Raw genomic sequence first — 17,140 nt, 5'->3', positions numbered from 1 at the left:
AAAAAAGAAATAAATTAAAAAGATGATGTGACTTTCTCTAAATCTAGTGGTGCTCAACTTTAGAGATGTGAATATACCATCCATCCGTCCATAAGAGCACCACCCGCTTCCCTGAAATTGAATGTGCCATTTTGGTGTTAACTATAACTGTTAATAAGAACACCACCCACTTCTCCACTAAATTAGATCACTTCACCTACTTTTTTTGTCATGCCCAGCTAAATTTGATAAAAATATGTTCTTTTTTTTTCTTCTTCTTCTTTTGTCCATCAGACAGTCAATTTAAAATGCGAGTAAAAAAAATTTAAAGAACATATCAGTAACTAACTTTGAGGCTTTCAGGTTTGATACTTAGATTCACCTGCAGTTAATTACTACAGATTGAATCCTCTCTCTGTACATATCTATATATAATGTCAAAGCTCAGAAACTTGCAAATGTGTTGCAATCAGAGAGAGAAGTGTAGGCATTCTCCATTCCAGCAAGACTCAAACTTTTCACAGATCCAGGTGACTATGAGGAGGAGGAAGCTCAATCTGACGTTTGTTCAATTCCTCTTCCTGCTCTCAATCTCACGCTTTGCGAGTCTCCGCTCTGATGAGCTCCCGAAGATGGCCTGCGAGTCTCCGCCCTATGCCTCCTTCCCCTTCTGCAACGCCTCGCTCCCGGTGGCCGCCCGCGCCGCCTCCCTCGTCGCCGCTCTCACCCTCCCGGAGAAGATCCAGCAGCTCTCCAACACTGCAGCCGCTGTCCCCCGCCTCGGCCTCCCGGCGTACCAGTGGTGGTCCGAGTCCCTCCACGGCGTCGCCTCCAACGGACCCGGCGTCGCCTTCAACGGTTCTGTTCGTGCTGCAACCGGGTTCCCCCAGGTCATCCTCTCCGCTGCTGCCTTCAACCGGACGCTGTGGCGCGCTCTCGCCCGCGCCATCGCTGTCGAGGCCCGCGCGATGCACGCCGCCGGCCAGGCCGGCCTCACCTTCTGGGCTCCCAACATCAACGTCTTCCGCGACCCCAGGTGGGGCCGAGGCCAGGAGACACCCGGCGAGGATCCTTTGGTCGCCGCCCACTACGCTGTCGAGTACGTCATGGGATTCCAGGGCCAGAAGAAGTCTTCCGTCGCAGGGGACGACGACAGCTCGTTGTCCTTGATGCTCTCCGCCTGCTGCAAGCATTACACCGCTTACGATCTCGAGAAATGGGGCAATTTCACCCGATACACCTTCAATGCACTGGTATCTAACCAAAAATTTCAACTTTTTCCTCGGATTGCTCGCAAAAATGGGTAATTTCGCCGGAAACTCATGTTCTTCCTTGTGAATTGCTGATCAGGTAACAGAGCAGGACATGGCGGACACGTTCCAACCTCCATTCCAGAGCTGCATCCAAGAAGGCCACGCGAGTTGTCTCATGTGCTCTTACAACCAAGTCAATGGGGTTCCCGCTTGTGCTCGTGGCGATCTCCTGGAGAAAGCCAGAAAAGAATGGGGATTCCAGGGGTAATTCTGCTTCTATGAATCTTAATTCCTTCACAATTTCTTCGGTTTTGAAGCAGCACTACAGATGCTCTTCAGTTGTCTGATGATATTACTGACTAAAGGCTCAGGCCCATTTCCTGCTCGCTTTCAAATTGATACAACTCTGCTTCTACTCTCTTGGTTGAGGATTGATTGATTACCTAACAAAAAATGCAGGTATATTGTATCGGATTGCGATGCTGTTGCAATAATCCACGAGAACCAGAATTACACCGCTTCACCTGAAGATTCAATAGCTGATGTTCTGAAAGCAGGTCAGAGCTGATCTTGCCTTGTTATAGCCTGTTAACATACTAAAGATTTTGAGAGAATTCACTAGTCTGATATTTTCCTATCTTGTTTCAATTTCATCCTTATCTCAGTACAACTATGATCATCATGTGTTGATTTATGAAGGAATGGACATCAACTGTGGAACATACCTACTTCGATACACTGAGTCGGCCGTCAAGTTGGGGAAGGTCCAAGAGGAAGACATCGATCGCGCCCTCCTCAACTTGTTCTCGGTGCAGCTGAGGCTTGGGCTCTTTGACGGTGATCGTGCAAGGAAGCATTACCGACGACTAGGACCGAAAAATGTGTGCAGTCATGAGCACAGAGAGCTTGCTCTCGAGGCGACACGACAAGGCATTGTCCTTCTCAAGAATGCCAAAAGCTTTCTTCCCCTGAGCAAGGATGCTGTGGGTTCTTTAGCAATAATAGGTCCTGCTGCCAATGATGCAACCATTTATGGTGGTGATTACACTGGTAATTACCAAGTATGATTAAATTTCTTTTGCATCCAAGTGCAATATGCATAACATGGTAATTCTAACAATTTGTAGGAGTCCCTTGCAATCCAATAAGCTTTTTGGAAGGCCTCAAGATCTATGCGCCAAGAACAGCATATGCACCTGGTTGCATTGATGTGCCTTGTCAAACTACGTATGGCTTTGAGGAAGCTATTAACACTGCTAGAGAAGCAGATGTGATCATTGTGGTGGCTGGACTGAACCAAAGTGAAGAAACAGAAGATCATGATAGGGTCAGCCTTCTGTTGCCTGGCAAACAGATGGAACTTGTAAGTGTCGTCGCAAATGCCAGCAAGAATCCTATAGTACTGGTTCTGATGGGCGGGGGACCTGTCGACATTTCCTTTGCCAAAGATGATCCTCTTGTCGCAAGCATTCTTTGGATTGGGTATCCAGGCGAAGTGGGAGGGCAAGCACTCGCAGAAGCTCTCTTTGGAGACTTCAACCCAGGTTAACTTGTTGATTCATTACCTTGATTTTAGTTACTAACGTAAAGTATGAGTCATGATGCCTAATGTTTGATCTTGGTTCAAATAGGTGGGCGGCTGCCTGTCACTTGGTATCCTGAGTCCTTCACCCATGTACCGATGAACGATATGCACATGAGAGCTGATGTATCACGAGGTTATCCTGGTCGAACATATCGATTCTACACAGGAAAAGTGGTCTATGAATTTGGATATGGGTTGAGTTACTCAAACTTCTCATACAGATTCTTATCAACACCTATAATGATCAAATTATCAGCATCGACTGCAGAGACTTATATCAGCAAGCAGACCAAATATGCGACGAAAGATGGTTTAGATGCTCTGAAGATCGAGGATATCTCATCCTGTGATGCTCTGAGATTCCATGTGGAGGTTTCTGTGTTTAATAATGGCGATATGGATGGCAGCCATGCAGTGTTGTTGTTTTGGAAACCCAAAACTAGAGGCGAAGGCTTCCCACTGAAGCAATTGATTGGATTCGAGAGGGTGCAAACAAGAGGTCAAGGAGAAACAAAGGTTCAGATTTTGGTAGATCCATGCAGGCATCTCAGCACAGCCGATGCCAATGGAAAAAGAGTTGTTCCTCTTGGAGCAAATGTCATAACCATTGGTGATTTGGAGCACGAGTTCATCATAGAAGCTTAATAAGGACTGTTTATTTAAGAGATTGATCGATTAAGAATTGGCCATTGTGCCATGGGAAAATAAAGATCATTTTAAAAAGATTGTAAAAGGAAACAACAAAAATGATAAGGTAAAAAAAAAAAACAGAAAAGTATTCATAACTCTTTAATCTGAAATGATTGAGAATCAACTTTATGCGTTAGAATAAGAAGACTTAACAAGATAAGACATGAGTTTTAGTGAAATTTTAGAGCAATTTTACATCAACAAAATCTTTGGGATAAAAGTTGTTTTAGGGAGGAAAAAAAACATTTTAATAATTATATAATTAGTGATAAGTAAGTAGGCTTTTCTAGTTGTGATAAGATAAAATCATTGGTTAAATGACGAACGTATTGACCTATCGCGTGGTTTATCTCCGCCGGTCGATTTGTGATTACTGGTACGTTGAGAGAGAAGTCTCGATTTGGAAGGTTCCAGCACACAGGAAATGCCGCTATTTTTTACCCAAAAAAAAAATCCTCATTTCAAATTTCCCAAAATCCCGCCCAATTCTCCTCATCTTCTTCTTTCTGTTCACCATTTATTGCACGAGGACGAAGCCCTAAGCAGAGGAGATCTCCGCCAGGGCCAATCGAAGCCCTGAGTCGCCGCCGCCCACTCCCACAGAAGCCTAAATGGCGACCACGATCGGGATGATGGACTCAGCGTACTTCGTCGGGCGGAACGAGATCCTGTCCTGGATCAACTCCACCCTCCATCTCAACCTTTCCAAGGTCGAAGAGGTTTGTCGTCTGCCCTTGATGATTTAATCGTATGTTTCAACAGATGCGAGTAAGTTCTGATGTGATCTGAAAACGGATGGCTCGGTGGCCAATGGGTGGGGTTTTCAGGCGGCATCGGGGGCGGTGCAGTGTCAGCTGATGGACGCCGTGCACTCGGGGATGGTGCCGATGCACAAGGTGAACTTTGACGCGAAAAGCGAGTACGAGATGATCCAGAACTACAAGGTCCTTCAGGATGTATTCAACAAACTCAAGATCACTAAGGTTTAACTTCTCCTCCGTTTATGCTCATCACATTCTGTTCTTTCCTTACCTTTACGTTTTTTTTCCGAGGGAACCGATGCTCGGTGTTTGTTTACATGCTTTACCCCTAGCAAAACTTAGTTTTCCACATTACCAATAGTTACAATACAGATTGAAGCTCCTGCCAACAATTTAGGATTACGAATATGCGTTGTTCCTGTGTCCATAGAGCACTCATTCTTTCATGATCATCTAATTCAAACCTAACCATATGGTTATCACATAATGATAACTGAAAGTCGTGAGAGTACACCTTATTGTAGTAGAAGTCAGAAATGTAAGTTAGAAACAAAAAATCAATCTTTTTGAAAACTGAATTGTCTGTCTTCTGTTATTAGAAATTACGTTGATATTCATGCAACTTATATTACTCGGGTATTCAAATTGTTCAATTTTATACGTTTTAGGAGGAATTCAGTGTTGAATTTGCACAATATCACAATATTGTGTTTATATATATATATATATATATATATATATCTGGTCATATGCAATGATTTTGTCTAAAATCGGAGGAGACAAACACTAGGCAAATGGCTTTGATGTGGCTCTACTGTTGACCTGGAAAAGACTCCACTTTGTGCACACGTCGTGCGGTCCTACGTATCAAAAACAGAGAATGAAGGGAATAAACGTTAGCAATTTGATAAGGGAGGGATTTTTGGCACAAATACTCGACACTCAAGTTAAATAGGTGTCTAAGACGAAAATGTAGTGAATAGTAGCAAAATGAGCAGTGGAATCGAGTGAGGTTGCGTGATGATGCGTTTGCATACTTGTGTATGTAGATGGAAATTCCTTTTATAGAGTTAATTGTATTCTGTGCATGAATCTCGAAGCATTGTCAAAAATGCGAAGCATTGTCAAAAATGGATCAACCATTCTGATATTCTTTCCAGAAATGAGCTTATCATTTTTGTAATTTGCAGAGTAGAAGTTTCTTTCCTAAAAATTGCATAGGGAATATTTTTTTATTTCTTTGACGCATAAAATGTTAAAAGGGAATATTAAACTGCTGGGTTGATGGATCCCTAATATGCCTTGTTGGCCAACCGACCGAGTCCCCTTGGTAGCCCAATCAGCTCTTGTTCGCAGGAGCAATCAGGTCAGATATAGGATGGATGTCACTCTTAAGGACTTGGTTTGCACCTGTCCTCCATACAACTAAAGAGCTCGGTCCTGTCGAGCGGTGTGTCTAGCATGTCCGATCGGACTTTTGTTTCGATTGGCTAGAACATTCGGTGGGGACCATTGACTTAGCTTCGAATAGCATTGTTACAACTCGTAGCTTCATCGATATTGAGGGATTTGGGATTTGACTGGATCAATGGTCCAATTGACTTAGGCCGTTCGGGCGAGACATGCAACCATATTAGCTCCGAGTGTTGACTTCTTTTTTATCTTGATTGCCACATCAGCTGGGCTCGTTGACTTCGACTCGACTTAGGGGGGCCCACCTTATTCTTCATATCATGCAACTAAGAGGCTAAAATATTATACTCCTTGTAATCTAGCTTTATGATGATTAGGAATGCTGAACTGATATGACCTGTTCGCTTTACATTTTGTTTCTTCTGATGAATTAATAACGTGTTATTGAATCAGTTAGCTAAACTTTGTTGCATATTATGATTAATGAAATTATACTGAATGATATTCTTAATGTTAGCACATCGAAGTAAACAAGCTCATTAAAGGAAGGCCATTAGATAATTTGGAGTTCATGCAGTGGATGAAGAGATATTGCGATTCTGTCAATGGTGGCATCATGGGCAAGTAATTTGTCAACCATTTATGTTCTGCATATCTATTTCTTTGGACTGTTAATAAATGCCTGAACATTTTCTTTTGATCCATTCCCTTAAGATGATATTAAAGAAAAATGTTTATTTATGTTCTCTGGTTGTCCCAGAAATTCCCTTCACGTTAGAGAATATTATGCACACGCTGTGATCATGTTTCTTCATTCCATTTTTTTTAAGAAAACATCATTCACCATCAAAATTGACGATGGTTGTTTTCTTGACTTCGATCCATAGAACATAACAACAGATCTATCTACATGGTTTGTGCAAACAACTGCATGACCATTACCAAATGTATACAAGTCAAAAAGCTGATCCAATGTCATAGTCTCGCCATCTAACTTGGCTTAAGGTAGCTTATTTCCAGGGTTTTTTTTTAGTGGGACAAAATTGTTTGGGCATACTCATGTTCTAACTAGTTCAATATAAATCTCCAGTTTTGGAAAAAAAAAAAAAATTCTAGAACTTGATATGACCCTGAACATTGCTAGTTCCTAAAATCTCTTTTATCTGAATGTATTTTCACAGATATAATGCTGTGGAGCGAAGGGATGCTTGCAAAGGAGGCAAAGAAGCAAACAAGAAGACAGCACCTTCGCAATCATCTGTAAGATCATCCTCATCTGCCCCTAAAACTCAAGCCTCGCATGGAACAAAAAAAGGCGACAGTCATGCTATGAATTCTTCACATAAAGCCACAAAACCTGCAGCAAATTCTGCAACTCAAGCTTATGATGAGCAGGTTTGTTAGATGGATGATAAGATTGTGTTTTCAATCGATAGTGAAAAAACATCAAAGTTTATAATGGGATTGCAAATTGCAGATCACGGAACTGAAGCTCTTTGTGGATAGTTTGGAGAAAGAAAGGGACTTCTACTTTGGAAAATTAAGGGATATTGAAATCTTGTGCCAGAACCCTGAGATTGAGCACTTACCAGTAAGTGTAATCCTTTTTTGATAAAAGAAGCAAATGCTTTTTCAAATTGTATCATATATTTTATTATCATCAAAATGTCTAATCATTATTCAATTGCCTTAAAAAATTTCATCATTGTCAAAATATTTCCTTACCAGACGTTTTTAAAACCTAAATATGTAGATAGATTTAGGTTTTAAAATGTAGAAATTTCCTTCTTGTTCCCTACAATTTCCCTTGCTTTTCCAAATCTCCTTTGAGTTTTAAACTTATCAAAATTTTCTAACTTTTAGTTCATTTAACAAAAACGTGTTCGCTACAGTGCTATTCCCATAACTGAACTAAGTTTGCTTGATAAAATTATATATTGAATATTCTGTTTAACATTCTGATCATCTATTTTTATTCTGTACTTGGAAAGAAACGTAAACTGTGAAGATACTTTTTTTGGGGAAAAAATGCAGGTAGTTAAACTGTTGTTTGATGAACATTGTCACTGTGCTACAGATTGTTACTGCTATCCAAAAGATACTCTATGCGGCAGATGATAGTCATTCAGTAGTGGCAGAAGCTCAGGCGATGATAACGCAGCACCAGCAGCAGGCTGAAACGCCTTGCACTCTCAGTCCTATCCTAGAAGCCTCTGAGGAGAGGCCGAAGCCAAAGAGAAAAGATATCAATACCCTTGAGTTCGACATGGCAGCCAGCTCCACGCTGTCCCCCAAGCAGAAGTTCTCTGACATCTCCGACGTCCATTACTGTGGCTCTCCGCTCACAAACTACTGACCAATACTTATTTTCAAGTTAACGGTATTGGCTCGGTACTCTACAACTACTTGTTTGCCACTGCATGTTATCTAAACTGTTGGTTTTCTTTTTCTTTTTCCTTATAAATCTATCCTGCAATTTGTTGAGATTGAGTACATCTGATGTGAAATTGTGTCAAACGATTTCCTTGAGCTTTTGATAAGGGCGTTGTCTTGTCCATCATCATAAATTCAGATGGTTTCCTCCGGTGATTTCTTTGGCTCATCAATTCTTATTTTAAAGCAAGTGCATTTGCCTACCTGTCTCTCCATGTTATCTAATTTAGTGCTGCTGTTTTTGAATCTATCCAGCAATTTGTTTGCCCTTGTAGAGAGATTTGAGTACGTTTATCTGAAACCTGTCAGAATGATTTGCATGATCATTTCGGAAGACGATGTCTTTGCCCGTCACCATAGTTTTGGGCGACTTCCTCAGGTGTTTTCTTCTTTTCAGCATCGGGATACATTTTGACTTTGAAAGATATTGTTGTCGTCGTGTTTTCAGTTTTTAACCTTCATGAAAACAATATAATTTATCTGGTTGATCTCAAATAAGAGGCGGATCACGTAACCAATCAAAATTCATTCATTTACGAGCAATGAAGGCACCGTATTTTCTTTTATCCATATCTGTCCGTTGCCTATGAAAGAAGTTATAAAATGACAGGAATATGATCACACTTTACTAGCCTGCAAAATTTTAAATTTGAACTATTTTTTAGTTCAGATGATATATATATCCAGTGATATCCAATTTATTTATAAGGATGATTTATCTAATTTCATATAAGTTTTTTTATAAGTTAAATCAAAAAGTACATTCTTCAATCTAGCATTCTATGATCAACTGTATATTAAAAAAAATATATCTGTTAAGTTGTTAACATTTCACTATTTAGAACATGAGAAAATTAAAGAGGCTCGACCCAAGTTCGAGCAAGTTTGTGAATTTGAGCTTAAGCTATTTAATCATGAACTCCAGTTCGATTCAAAACATTAAATTTAAATGACAAAAGATGTTGTAGCTATTTAATCACGGACTCAAGTTCGATTCAGAAAAATTACATTTAAATGACAAGATGTTGTGCAGTCGTGATTCAAACCTTCTACCACTAGTAAACTCAATAAAATCTTCTAATCACAAACCTCTTTAATTTATTATTTATTTTTAAAATAATAATTATTTTAAATATTATAATATTAAATTAACGGAGCTCGATAAGACTTAATGAGTCAGTATAAAATGAACTCAAGATCGGCTTGAATATTAAACGAGCCAACTTGATTTCGATCAATTCTGAACTCGAGTCGAGCTTTGACCGAACAATTCATGAGCAACTTGACTCATTTACACTCCTTCTTTCATGCATACTTGCTCGACAATTGAATATACGGAGCCTATCACCAGCGTGAATCATTTATCCTGTCTTCTATCAACTAATTAGAATATTCAACCCTCCCGGTTAGTCCATACCGCAAGGAAAATATTTTAATTTTGTAAAATTATTAATATTTTTTGAGCTATTAGGTAACATACAAAAATTAAAATCAATCTTATAGATTCTCAAAAATCCATCTGAAACCTATAAAAGTTCTAAATTTTCAGATAAATTCGATTCAATCACCATTAATTAAACTTCTCATGGGGAAGACCGACCAAACGAACCCCAAGCATGAACAGGAACTCAGTCCACATACTGGAAACATCCACAACAGAAAAACAAGTTGGATCTAACTGAAACTACAAAATTTCACGTACAAACACAGATTAACCTAATGAGCCTTGATCCTTATGCTTATGTATGAAAAAGAACTCAAAGTTCATATGCAGGAAACCTTGCCTCGGAAAGATTAATCATGTCCAAGAAGAGGTAAGCCATTCCGGCTTGTCCTTCAAAAAGTGAATAAGGATGATCACCACCGTGCATCATCCCTTCTGCGATCAAATTATCAGCCAAATCCAGCAGAAAACAAACAAATGCCTTTGCACGACCCAAGTACTTCATATTGCCAGTTAGTCTGTAAAGCGATAGGAAAACATACACATTTCCACTCATGCCATGGCAAATTCCCACTCTCTTCAGCAAGCCTCGTTCCCACACCACATCAGCAGCTTCTTCTGCTGCTTGAAGAAACTTATGATCCTGGAGTACCTGACAAGAGATGTAGATGGTTAAATTTCATGAAAAATGTTCAAAGTTCGAATAAGAAAGGAAGGGAAGACATGGAAAGAAGAGAAGAAGAAGAAATTCCTTGTCTTGCAGTAAAACAAATTCATTCTGTAAAATATTCCTTCACAAAGACAAGCTGCCACTTTAACTGATGGGATTGATATCATGTGCTTCATTCCCTTACCTGAGCAGCTTTGGTGAGGGTGAGAGCAACACCAGGTGCACCATGGCACCAATGCACAAGACAATCTGCATTGAATCCCTCGGTTGATGGGTAGTTCCCGCTGATGAACCGGTTGTTAATCATGTAGTTAAGGGTGCCCTTAACATATTGCAGGTCATCTTCATTGAGATTAACATCCATCAAAGCATGCATGATCCCAACAAGGCCATGGGCCGCCCCCCAGTACCTCTCACCGTTCCACTCATACATCAATGGGCAGTTGCTCTTGCTGGCTAATCTTTTTCCATCCATAATCATGTCCTTAGCTATTGATCTCTACAAAATTATGCATCCAAGCAAACACTATTAAAAAGAGCAAAATATGGAAATGAGAGAATAAATTTCATCATTTAGTCTCACATCTTCAAATGATAGTTCTCAGAATATGCTTGTACTAGCATAACATCCGCCTACGTGATTTAGTACTTTAGGTTGGATTAGAGTCTCTTAGACTTAAATATGATATTAGAATCAGTCCCTCACCTCTAACGAGGTTGAGATTGAGGGGAGGAGGTTGAGATTGAGGGTGGAATGTTAAAGAAAGTTGGAAGTGAGAAAGAGATAAAACTTTCATTCCTACTCTCACATCTTCAAATGAGGACTCTCATAACATGCGTAAATACTATAGGTCATCCTTGTAAGTGTATTGATATTTTGAATTGGATTGGACTCAATCTTGGACATTACAACTATAATGAGTGAATGATTTAGAAAAGAATGAGAGGAAACAAGAAGGAAAGTTACCATATGAGTTGAGGGAATTGTTCCCTCGCCGATGTGTTTATTTAAGAAAGAACACGACCACAAGTAGCCCGCTCTTCCATATAAAAGCTCATTGGGGACATCGTGAGGAAATTTAATCTGCTTAGAAGAAAATGATAAATCAAATTTTATGCAACCAGCAATAAGTTTACTGTGGCTAAAACGAACATGGCATTTGATTGAATACGTGAAAAAAAAAAATCATTACATCTTCTTGTATATAGTTAGATATATAAACTACTTGGATGATTGTGAGAACTGAACATGAAAATATATTAGCACAAGAAATTAATCTTAATAATAGTGTAAAGCACCTAAGCTTTTACCATATCAGAAAGAAACTGATTACACAATAGGATCAGTCAGAAACAACAAAGGCGTAGACTTTACCATGAAACCAAAGTGAAATTTCCATGCAGCGAGTTGAATAATCAATTCAATCATATACGTATGACAGATCAACCACTTATGCAGCATGCATTGCAACAAGGAGAACACAGTTGGAATGAAAATATGATTATGGTGAAATTTGAAGGCTAATCCTTTCGTTCATTTCATAACTTGGTATAAGTGGCCATACAACTACTCCTATTTATTGGTATATAAGTTAGTCTTAAACACCACTCCATATAAATAGATAAGACTCTTGAAATATGCGTGCCTACCTTTTCCTTATAATATGCTTTTAATAAAAAATTAAATCAAACTTGTTTTCCAACAAACATAACAATTAGACCAAGCAACTGTTGGTCTTATCAGAGATCATTTGAAAATTAGTGAAAGATTATAAAGGTCAAAACAATTCCCTATACATTCCTTCCCTTTCCCCTTTTGTATGCACTATTAACTTTACATTCCTCCAAATTGGTAGTATTTTAAATTGCCTCATTTCACCTTCCCTGTCATTCCTTACCTCCCCTTCTTTAAACGAGTCCTTAATGGAATTGGATACACTAGATGACCTGACATTTTGTTTGATAGCAACATATCAAAAATAATTGAGTTGTTATTCAAGAATTTATCCAAATTATCAAGAGTATAGATTTAGCAATAGGGTAACAACCTTCTGCCTTATACTAAACAAGCATTAAGTTTTGTAGCATTTTTCACAACCGCAAATCAAACCTTACCTCTCTAAACGAGCTCAAATAGAGATTGAGCAAGCCCTCGTCTCCAGCTTCCTTTGCCACCACAGCGCCAAGAGCACAGACGCCGGCCTTTCCACATATGAACGTCACTAACCTGATCCAATCCAATTCACAAGCAAATCAACCCCAAAAAATTCTTTGCTTTACCAAAACACTCAGATCCTTAGGATGTTTCTCTTTATCTTACGGTGAACCCTGAGATGCTTGATGACACGCGATGACGATCTCAGCGCAGAGATCGAGGTCGGCCCGATTTTTGGTCACATGGTAAGCCTTGAACAACAGAAAAGCTGTCCCTAGTGCACCGGTGTAGAGAGTATAGTCCCGTGCGCCGCGCCCACTTCGCAGCCATGTCTCCTCCACCACCTGAAGTCGAGTGATTACGATGATCCGATGAGTGCGCACAGAGTAAAGGGAGTCGATTGACCTTTTTCTTGAGATGGAGGGCGGAATTAAGCAACTTGTCGGCCAATTTGGGGTATGGGAGGTGGAGAAGGTCGAGAAGAGTAGATCCGGTGATTGCGCCTTCTTCCTCTACCACAAACTCCGGCAGACTGTTGGGGAAGAAGCGATCGGCCATCCCCGGCGGCTGGTGATGATCTCGCTTTAGATGAGCTCCTATCGGTTTAGTTTCTGCCGCTGATTTAAACGACAAATTAAAATGCTGTTCAGATATTCAAATTAGACACTAACAACATATCGAACAACTTAAACATATAAATAACTCCCTTAGCTAGTTATAGTGTATTGTAGGATATTTTCATCCCGTGAGACGATAAATCTATGAGTTGGATTGTTGAGTCGCCAACGATGAGCACTTTCGGATTTACTCTAATAGCCGATGGAAAATTTTCATAGAGCTGAATTGAATTGGTCATCGAAAATTGAATACCTTGTGTTAGCTATTTTTTTATTAAAAAAAAAAACTTAAAGTGAGTGTGTCCTGCCGTGAGTACTTAGTTTATATATATATATAGACAGAATTGTTATGTTACGGATTTTTGGCTGCGGAACGCTGCAGACTACCTTCATGATAAATCCGCATCAATCTTTTTTATAAAAATTTATTAAAGACAACTTTTCTCAATCTACGTTATTCTCCCTCGTGTCATTCTTCTCGCCAAAAGCCTCTCGCCGCACCCTCCCTCGCTGCACATAGCCCTCCCTCCCTTGCCGTGACGGTCTCCCTCGCCACCCTCGTGCCTCCCCCCCTTACCGCGATAGTCTCCCTCACCACACCGAGCCTCCCTCCCTTGCCACGACGAAGTTAGGTTTTCCCCATTGCACCCTCCCTTGTCGCGATGAAACTAGGTTTTCAGCGTGCCCCTCCGTTGCCACACCAAGCTAGGTTTTCCCTCACTCACCGATCTATCATTCCTGTCGACAAGTTGTACTCCCTCGTCACGCCCTCACCTCAACGCGTCGAGTTTTGCGAGTTAATACACTGTTGATTTCCTTCTTATTTGATGCATACATCTCAAAAATATAAATATGAATTATCTATGTCAACTTATTTACTATCCAGAAAGATTTTTACATCTGTCTTGTGGTGTTACAAATATATTTTTGTTATTTGTCTTGTCCAACTTGCTCTCTCTATAGATTTTAGATGGCATGAATTTCATAGATGAAATTTTATAACTTTGTCTTTTTTTGGATGAATATGAGCAACAGAATGAGAAATCGCTCATAAAGATCTCTCTGTTTGACTTTTTCCCAATCACTTTATAATTACGTTTTTATTTTATGGATAAACATCTATTAGCATATTATTTGAACAGCCTGCCTTGGATTAACTCAAACAATTGGTCATATTAAAGATTTGACATTTTAACTATTATATCATGATAAATAACACAAGTTATTAGTTGCAGGATAATATGAATAGAATCTATAATAGTTTTTAATGTTTCTAGTATATATCTATAAGTTACGGCAGTTTTACATAAGCAGCAGTGGACGACATCTAACGTGGGTCATCTGACATAATTAAAATTTGAATTTTTTAATCTCTTTCTCATTTGCATGTAATAACTCCCTTCTCTCTTCTTTGATTGCATGCAATGTGGTGCTAGTTCCTACAAATCAGCATCACCTTGATATTGATTTCTATAAACCCAGCACCAAGGTAGTGCTAATTTCTATAAATCGGCACCACCTTGGCGTTGGTTTACGAACCAAGTATTGATTTCTATAAACCAACACTAACATTGGAGCTAGGAGCTAGTCTTTAAAGATCAGTTCCAACGTGCTAATGTTGGTCTTTAAGGATCAATTCCAATGTGCTAGTGATGGTCTTTAAAGACCAACATGTTGGAGCTAGTCTTTACCGACTAACTCCAACATTGGAGTTATTCTTTCAATATCAACATCACATTGGTGCTGATTAGTAAAAAAAATAGTACCACCTTGGTACTGATTTGGTTTGGTGGTGTCGGCACCATTAGCATCACCTTGGTACTGATTTGTGAAAATCAACCCACCTTACATACAATCAAAGGAGAGAGAAGTGGGAGTCCCCTCGGATGAGTCTAGTGGCTAGCACATGAGGTGTTGCCACCAATGAGGTCTGGGGTTCGAATCTCGGTAAAGTCGAGGTAAATGCCTCCCTTATGTGTTAATCACTATTCCAAAGGCTAGTAGCCGCCCGTGATTTACTTCCTCCGTGTTGGCCCTGAGACGGGTTGGCGGGGGTGCTGGGGGCGAGCGTATTCGCCTTTTTGCCACCAAAGGAGAGAGAAGTGGGGGTGTATGTTATCCACAGCTACTCGCTCTACATGAAGCTCATGTTGCAGTGCTTCAACTTTCAGATTGAATCACAGAGTCAGATACCCCTGTGGATGCAAATATATGGGTTACCAACTGGATTGTTGGACCCCCTCTGGCCTCAGTAAGGTGACTTCGATGATAGGTAACCCCATTTACACGGATAGAGTTATAAAGGACAAGGATAGAATTAGTTTTGCAAGGGTCTTTGATAAAGAAACCTTGTAAATGGATCGCCTTGAAATTCAGCTTGGGAAAGGGTATTGACGCCACACTCAAGCAAGATGAGAAGGTGAGTGATAAGTCATGGAGTTTTGATCGCCACAAGTTGCCTTGATAAGATCGAAATTAGTTCTTTGCCTAAGAACAAGAAGGAAGCTCTCACAAAAGAGGAACTCAAATTTTCATTCAAACTTACATGATTTGTCATACAAGAGTTCTCCTATTTAACATCCCTTAAGATCCACTATGCACTAATTATGCAATAAATATCATGTTTGCATGCATGTGTTTTATTATCCACTAATGCAACCACTAATCCCTAATACTAGCTTAATGCAACCATGCATGCATGATATTTGTTATACTAGCTTAGGAACTCTCAAAAATGCATTAAAAACCCACAAAGGACATCAAAAGTCACTTTAGAAAAACCCCCCCATGCATGCACACGAAAATGGTCCTCATGTTGGTCCAATTTCACTTTCAAATTGAAGGAATGTGATCCACTTAGTTGTTGCCTCCATTGTGCATTGATCCTCCTTTTCCTTGAGCCTCATTATTAAGCCTTCCAAAGCTTGCTTCATTCTCTTAGTCTTGGACCTTGTCATGGGTCCCCCAATTCCCTTCAATGCCTCTTCTTGGCTCACATCATTCCCTCCTTCTTTAGGTGAATTCGTCCTCGAATTTTGGTCTTCATCTCCTACATCAAAAGGACTCAAATCAGCCACATTAAATGTTGCACTAACACCATACTCACCGGGCAAATCAATTTTGTAAGCATTGTCATTAATTCTTTCCAACACTTGGAATGGTCCATCTCCTCTTGGTTGAAGCTTTGATTTCCTTTGGGTAGGAAACCGTTCCTTCCTCATATGAACCCACACCCAATAACCGGGTTCAAGGACCACTCTTTTTCTCCCTTTATTGGCTCGATTTGCATATTGCTCCATTTTCTTCTCAATTTGAGCTTTAACTTGCTCATGAAGCTTCTTTACATATTCTGCCTTTGTTTTGCCATCCTTGTGAACTAAAGAAGAAGTGTTAGGTAAAGGAAGCAAATCAAGAGGTGTTAGTGGATTGAACCCATAAACAATCTCAAAAGGAGAAAATTGAGTAGTAGAATGGACCGTCCTATTATAAGCAAATTCAACATGAGGTAAACATTCTTCCCAAGACTTAATGTTCTTCTTAATAATTGCTCTAAGAAGAGTAGAAAGTGTCCTATTTACCACCTCAGTCTGGCCGTCAGTTTGTGGGTGGCATGTGGTGGAGAAAAGAAGCTTTGTTCCCAGCTGGTTCCATAAGGTCCTCCAAAAATGGCTTAAAAATTTGGTGTCACGATCTGAAACAATGCTCCTAGGCATGCCATGAAGTCTTACCACCTCTTTGAAAAACAAATCTACCACATGAGTTGCATCATCCACCTTGTGGCAAGGTATGAAGTGTACCATCTTGGAGAATCTATCAACTACTACAAAAATGGAGTCCTTACCTTTTTGAGTACGTGGTAGCCCTAAAACAAAATCCATAGACAAGTCAGTCCAAGGAAAATTAGGAATAGGCAAAGGCTTGTAAAGTCCATGAGGTAATGTCTTAGATTTTGCTTTTCTACACACAATGCACCGTGCACAAAATTTCTGCACATCGTGTTTCATGTGTGGGCAATGAAATGTTCAAGCAGTATTTCTAAGGTCTTTTTGTTAGGATCGTTCGTACTCGGCTAGAGAGGGGGGTGTGAATAGCCGCCCCAAATTCTCGCGTTCTTCCTACAGTTAGGGTTAGTCGCAGCGG

General features: G+C 39.9%; 3 protein-coding genes across 4 annotated transcripts; 2 read left to right on the top strand and 1 right to left on the bottom strand.

Moving 5' to 3' along the window:
- The first annotated feature begins 422 nt into the window (after positions 1-422).
- LOC122020090 (probable beta-D-xylosidase 6) lies at positions 423-3,540 on the top strand. The gene is made up of 6 exons (XM_042577837.1): positions 423-1,232; positions 1,330-1,496; positions 1,692-1,789; positions 1,932-2,282; positions 2,360-2,776; positions 2,864-3,540. Exons 1-6 carry the CDS (start codon positions 438-440, stop codon positions 3,460-3,462), a joined length of 2,427 nt encoding a protein of 808 aa, XP_042433771.1. The 5' UTR covers positions 423-437; the 3' UTR covers positions 3,463-3,540.
- On the top strand, positions 3,179-8,276 carry LOC122020091 (microtubule-associated protein RP/EB family member 1C-like). Of its 2 annotated transcripts, XM_042577840.1 has the most exons (7): positions 3,179-3,189; positions 4,054-4,226; positions 4,335-4,490; positions 6,199-6,305; positions 6,863-7,076; positions 7,159-7,272; positions 7,759-8,276. In XM_042577840.1, exons 2-7 carry the CDS (start codon positions 4,119-4,121, stop codon positions 8,035-8,037), a joined length of 978 nt encoding a protein of 325 aa, XP_042433774.1. In that variant the 5' UTR covers positions 3,179-3,189; positions 4,054-4,118; the 3' UTR covers positions 8,038-8,276. The 2 variants fall into 2 exon arrangements, with proteins under 2 accessions (XP_042433774.1, XP_042433773.1); XM_042577839.1 differs by lacking the exon at positions 3,179-3,189 and having other exon boundaries at positions 3,997-4,226.
- A 1,361-nt stretch (positions 8,277-9,637) lies between these two features.
- Positions 9,638-13,020, bottom strand: LOC122021413 (lanC-like protein GCL2). The gene is made up of 6 exons (XM_042579533.1): positions 12,789-13,020; positions 12,549-12,727; positions 12,344-12,455; positions 11,196-11,312; positions 10,413-10,727; positions 9,638-10,210 (listed from the first exon to the last, which is right to left on the bottom strand). Exons 1-6 carry the CDS (start codon positions 12,939-12,941, stop codon positions 9,872-9,874), a joined length of 1,215 nt encoding a protein of 404 aa, XP_042435467.1. The 5' UTR covers positions 12,942-13,020; the 3' UTR covers positions 9,638-9,871.
- Between the last annotated feature and the right edge of the window lie 4,120 nt (positions 13,021-17,140).

The sequence above is a fragment of the Zingiber officinale genome, chromosome 9A (genome assembly GCF_018446385.1).
Source record: "Zingiber officinale cultivar Zhangliang chromosome 9A, Zo_v1.1, whole genome shotgun sequence".
Classification (NCBI taxonomy): Eukaryota; Viridiplantae; Streptophyta; class Magnoliopsida; order Zingiberales; family Zingiberaceae; genus Zingiber; species Zingiber officinale.
Note: the sequence above shows the minus strand (reverse complement) of the source record. Positions and strands in the feature narration are given on the sequence as shown.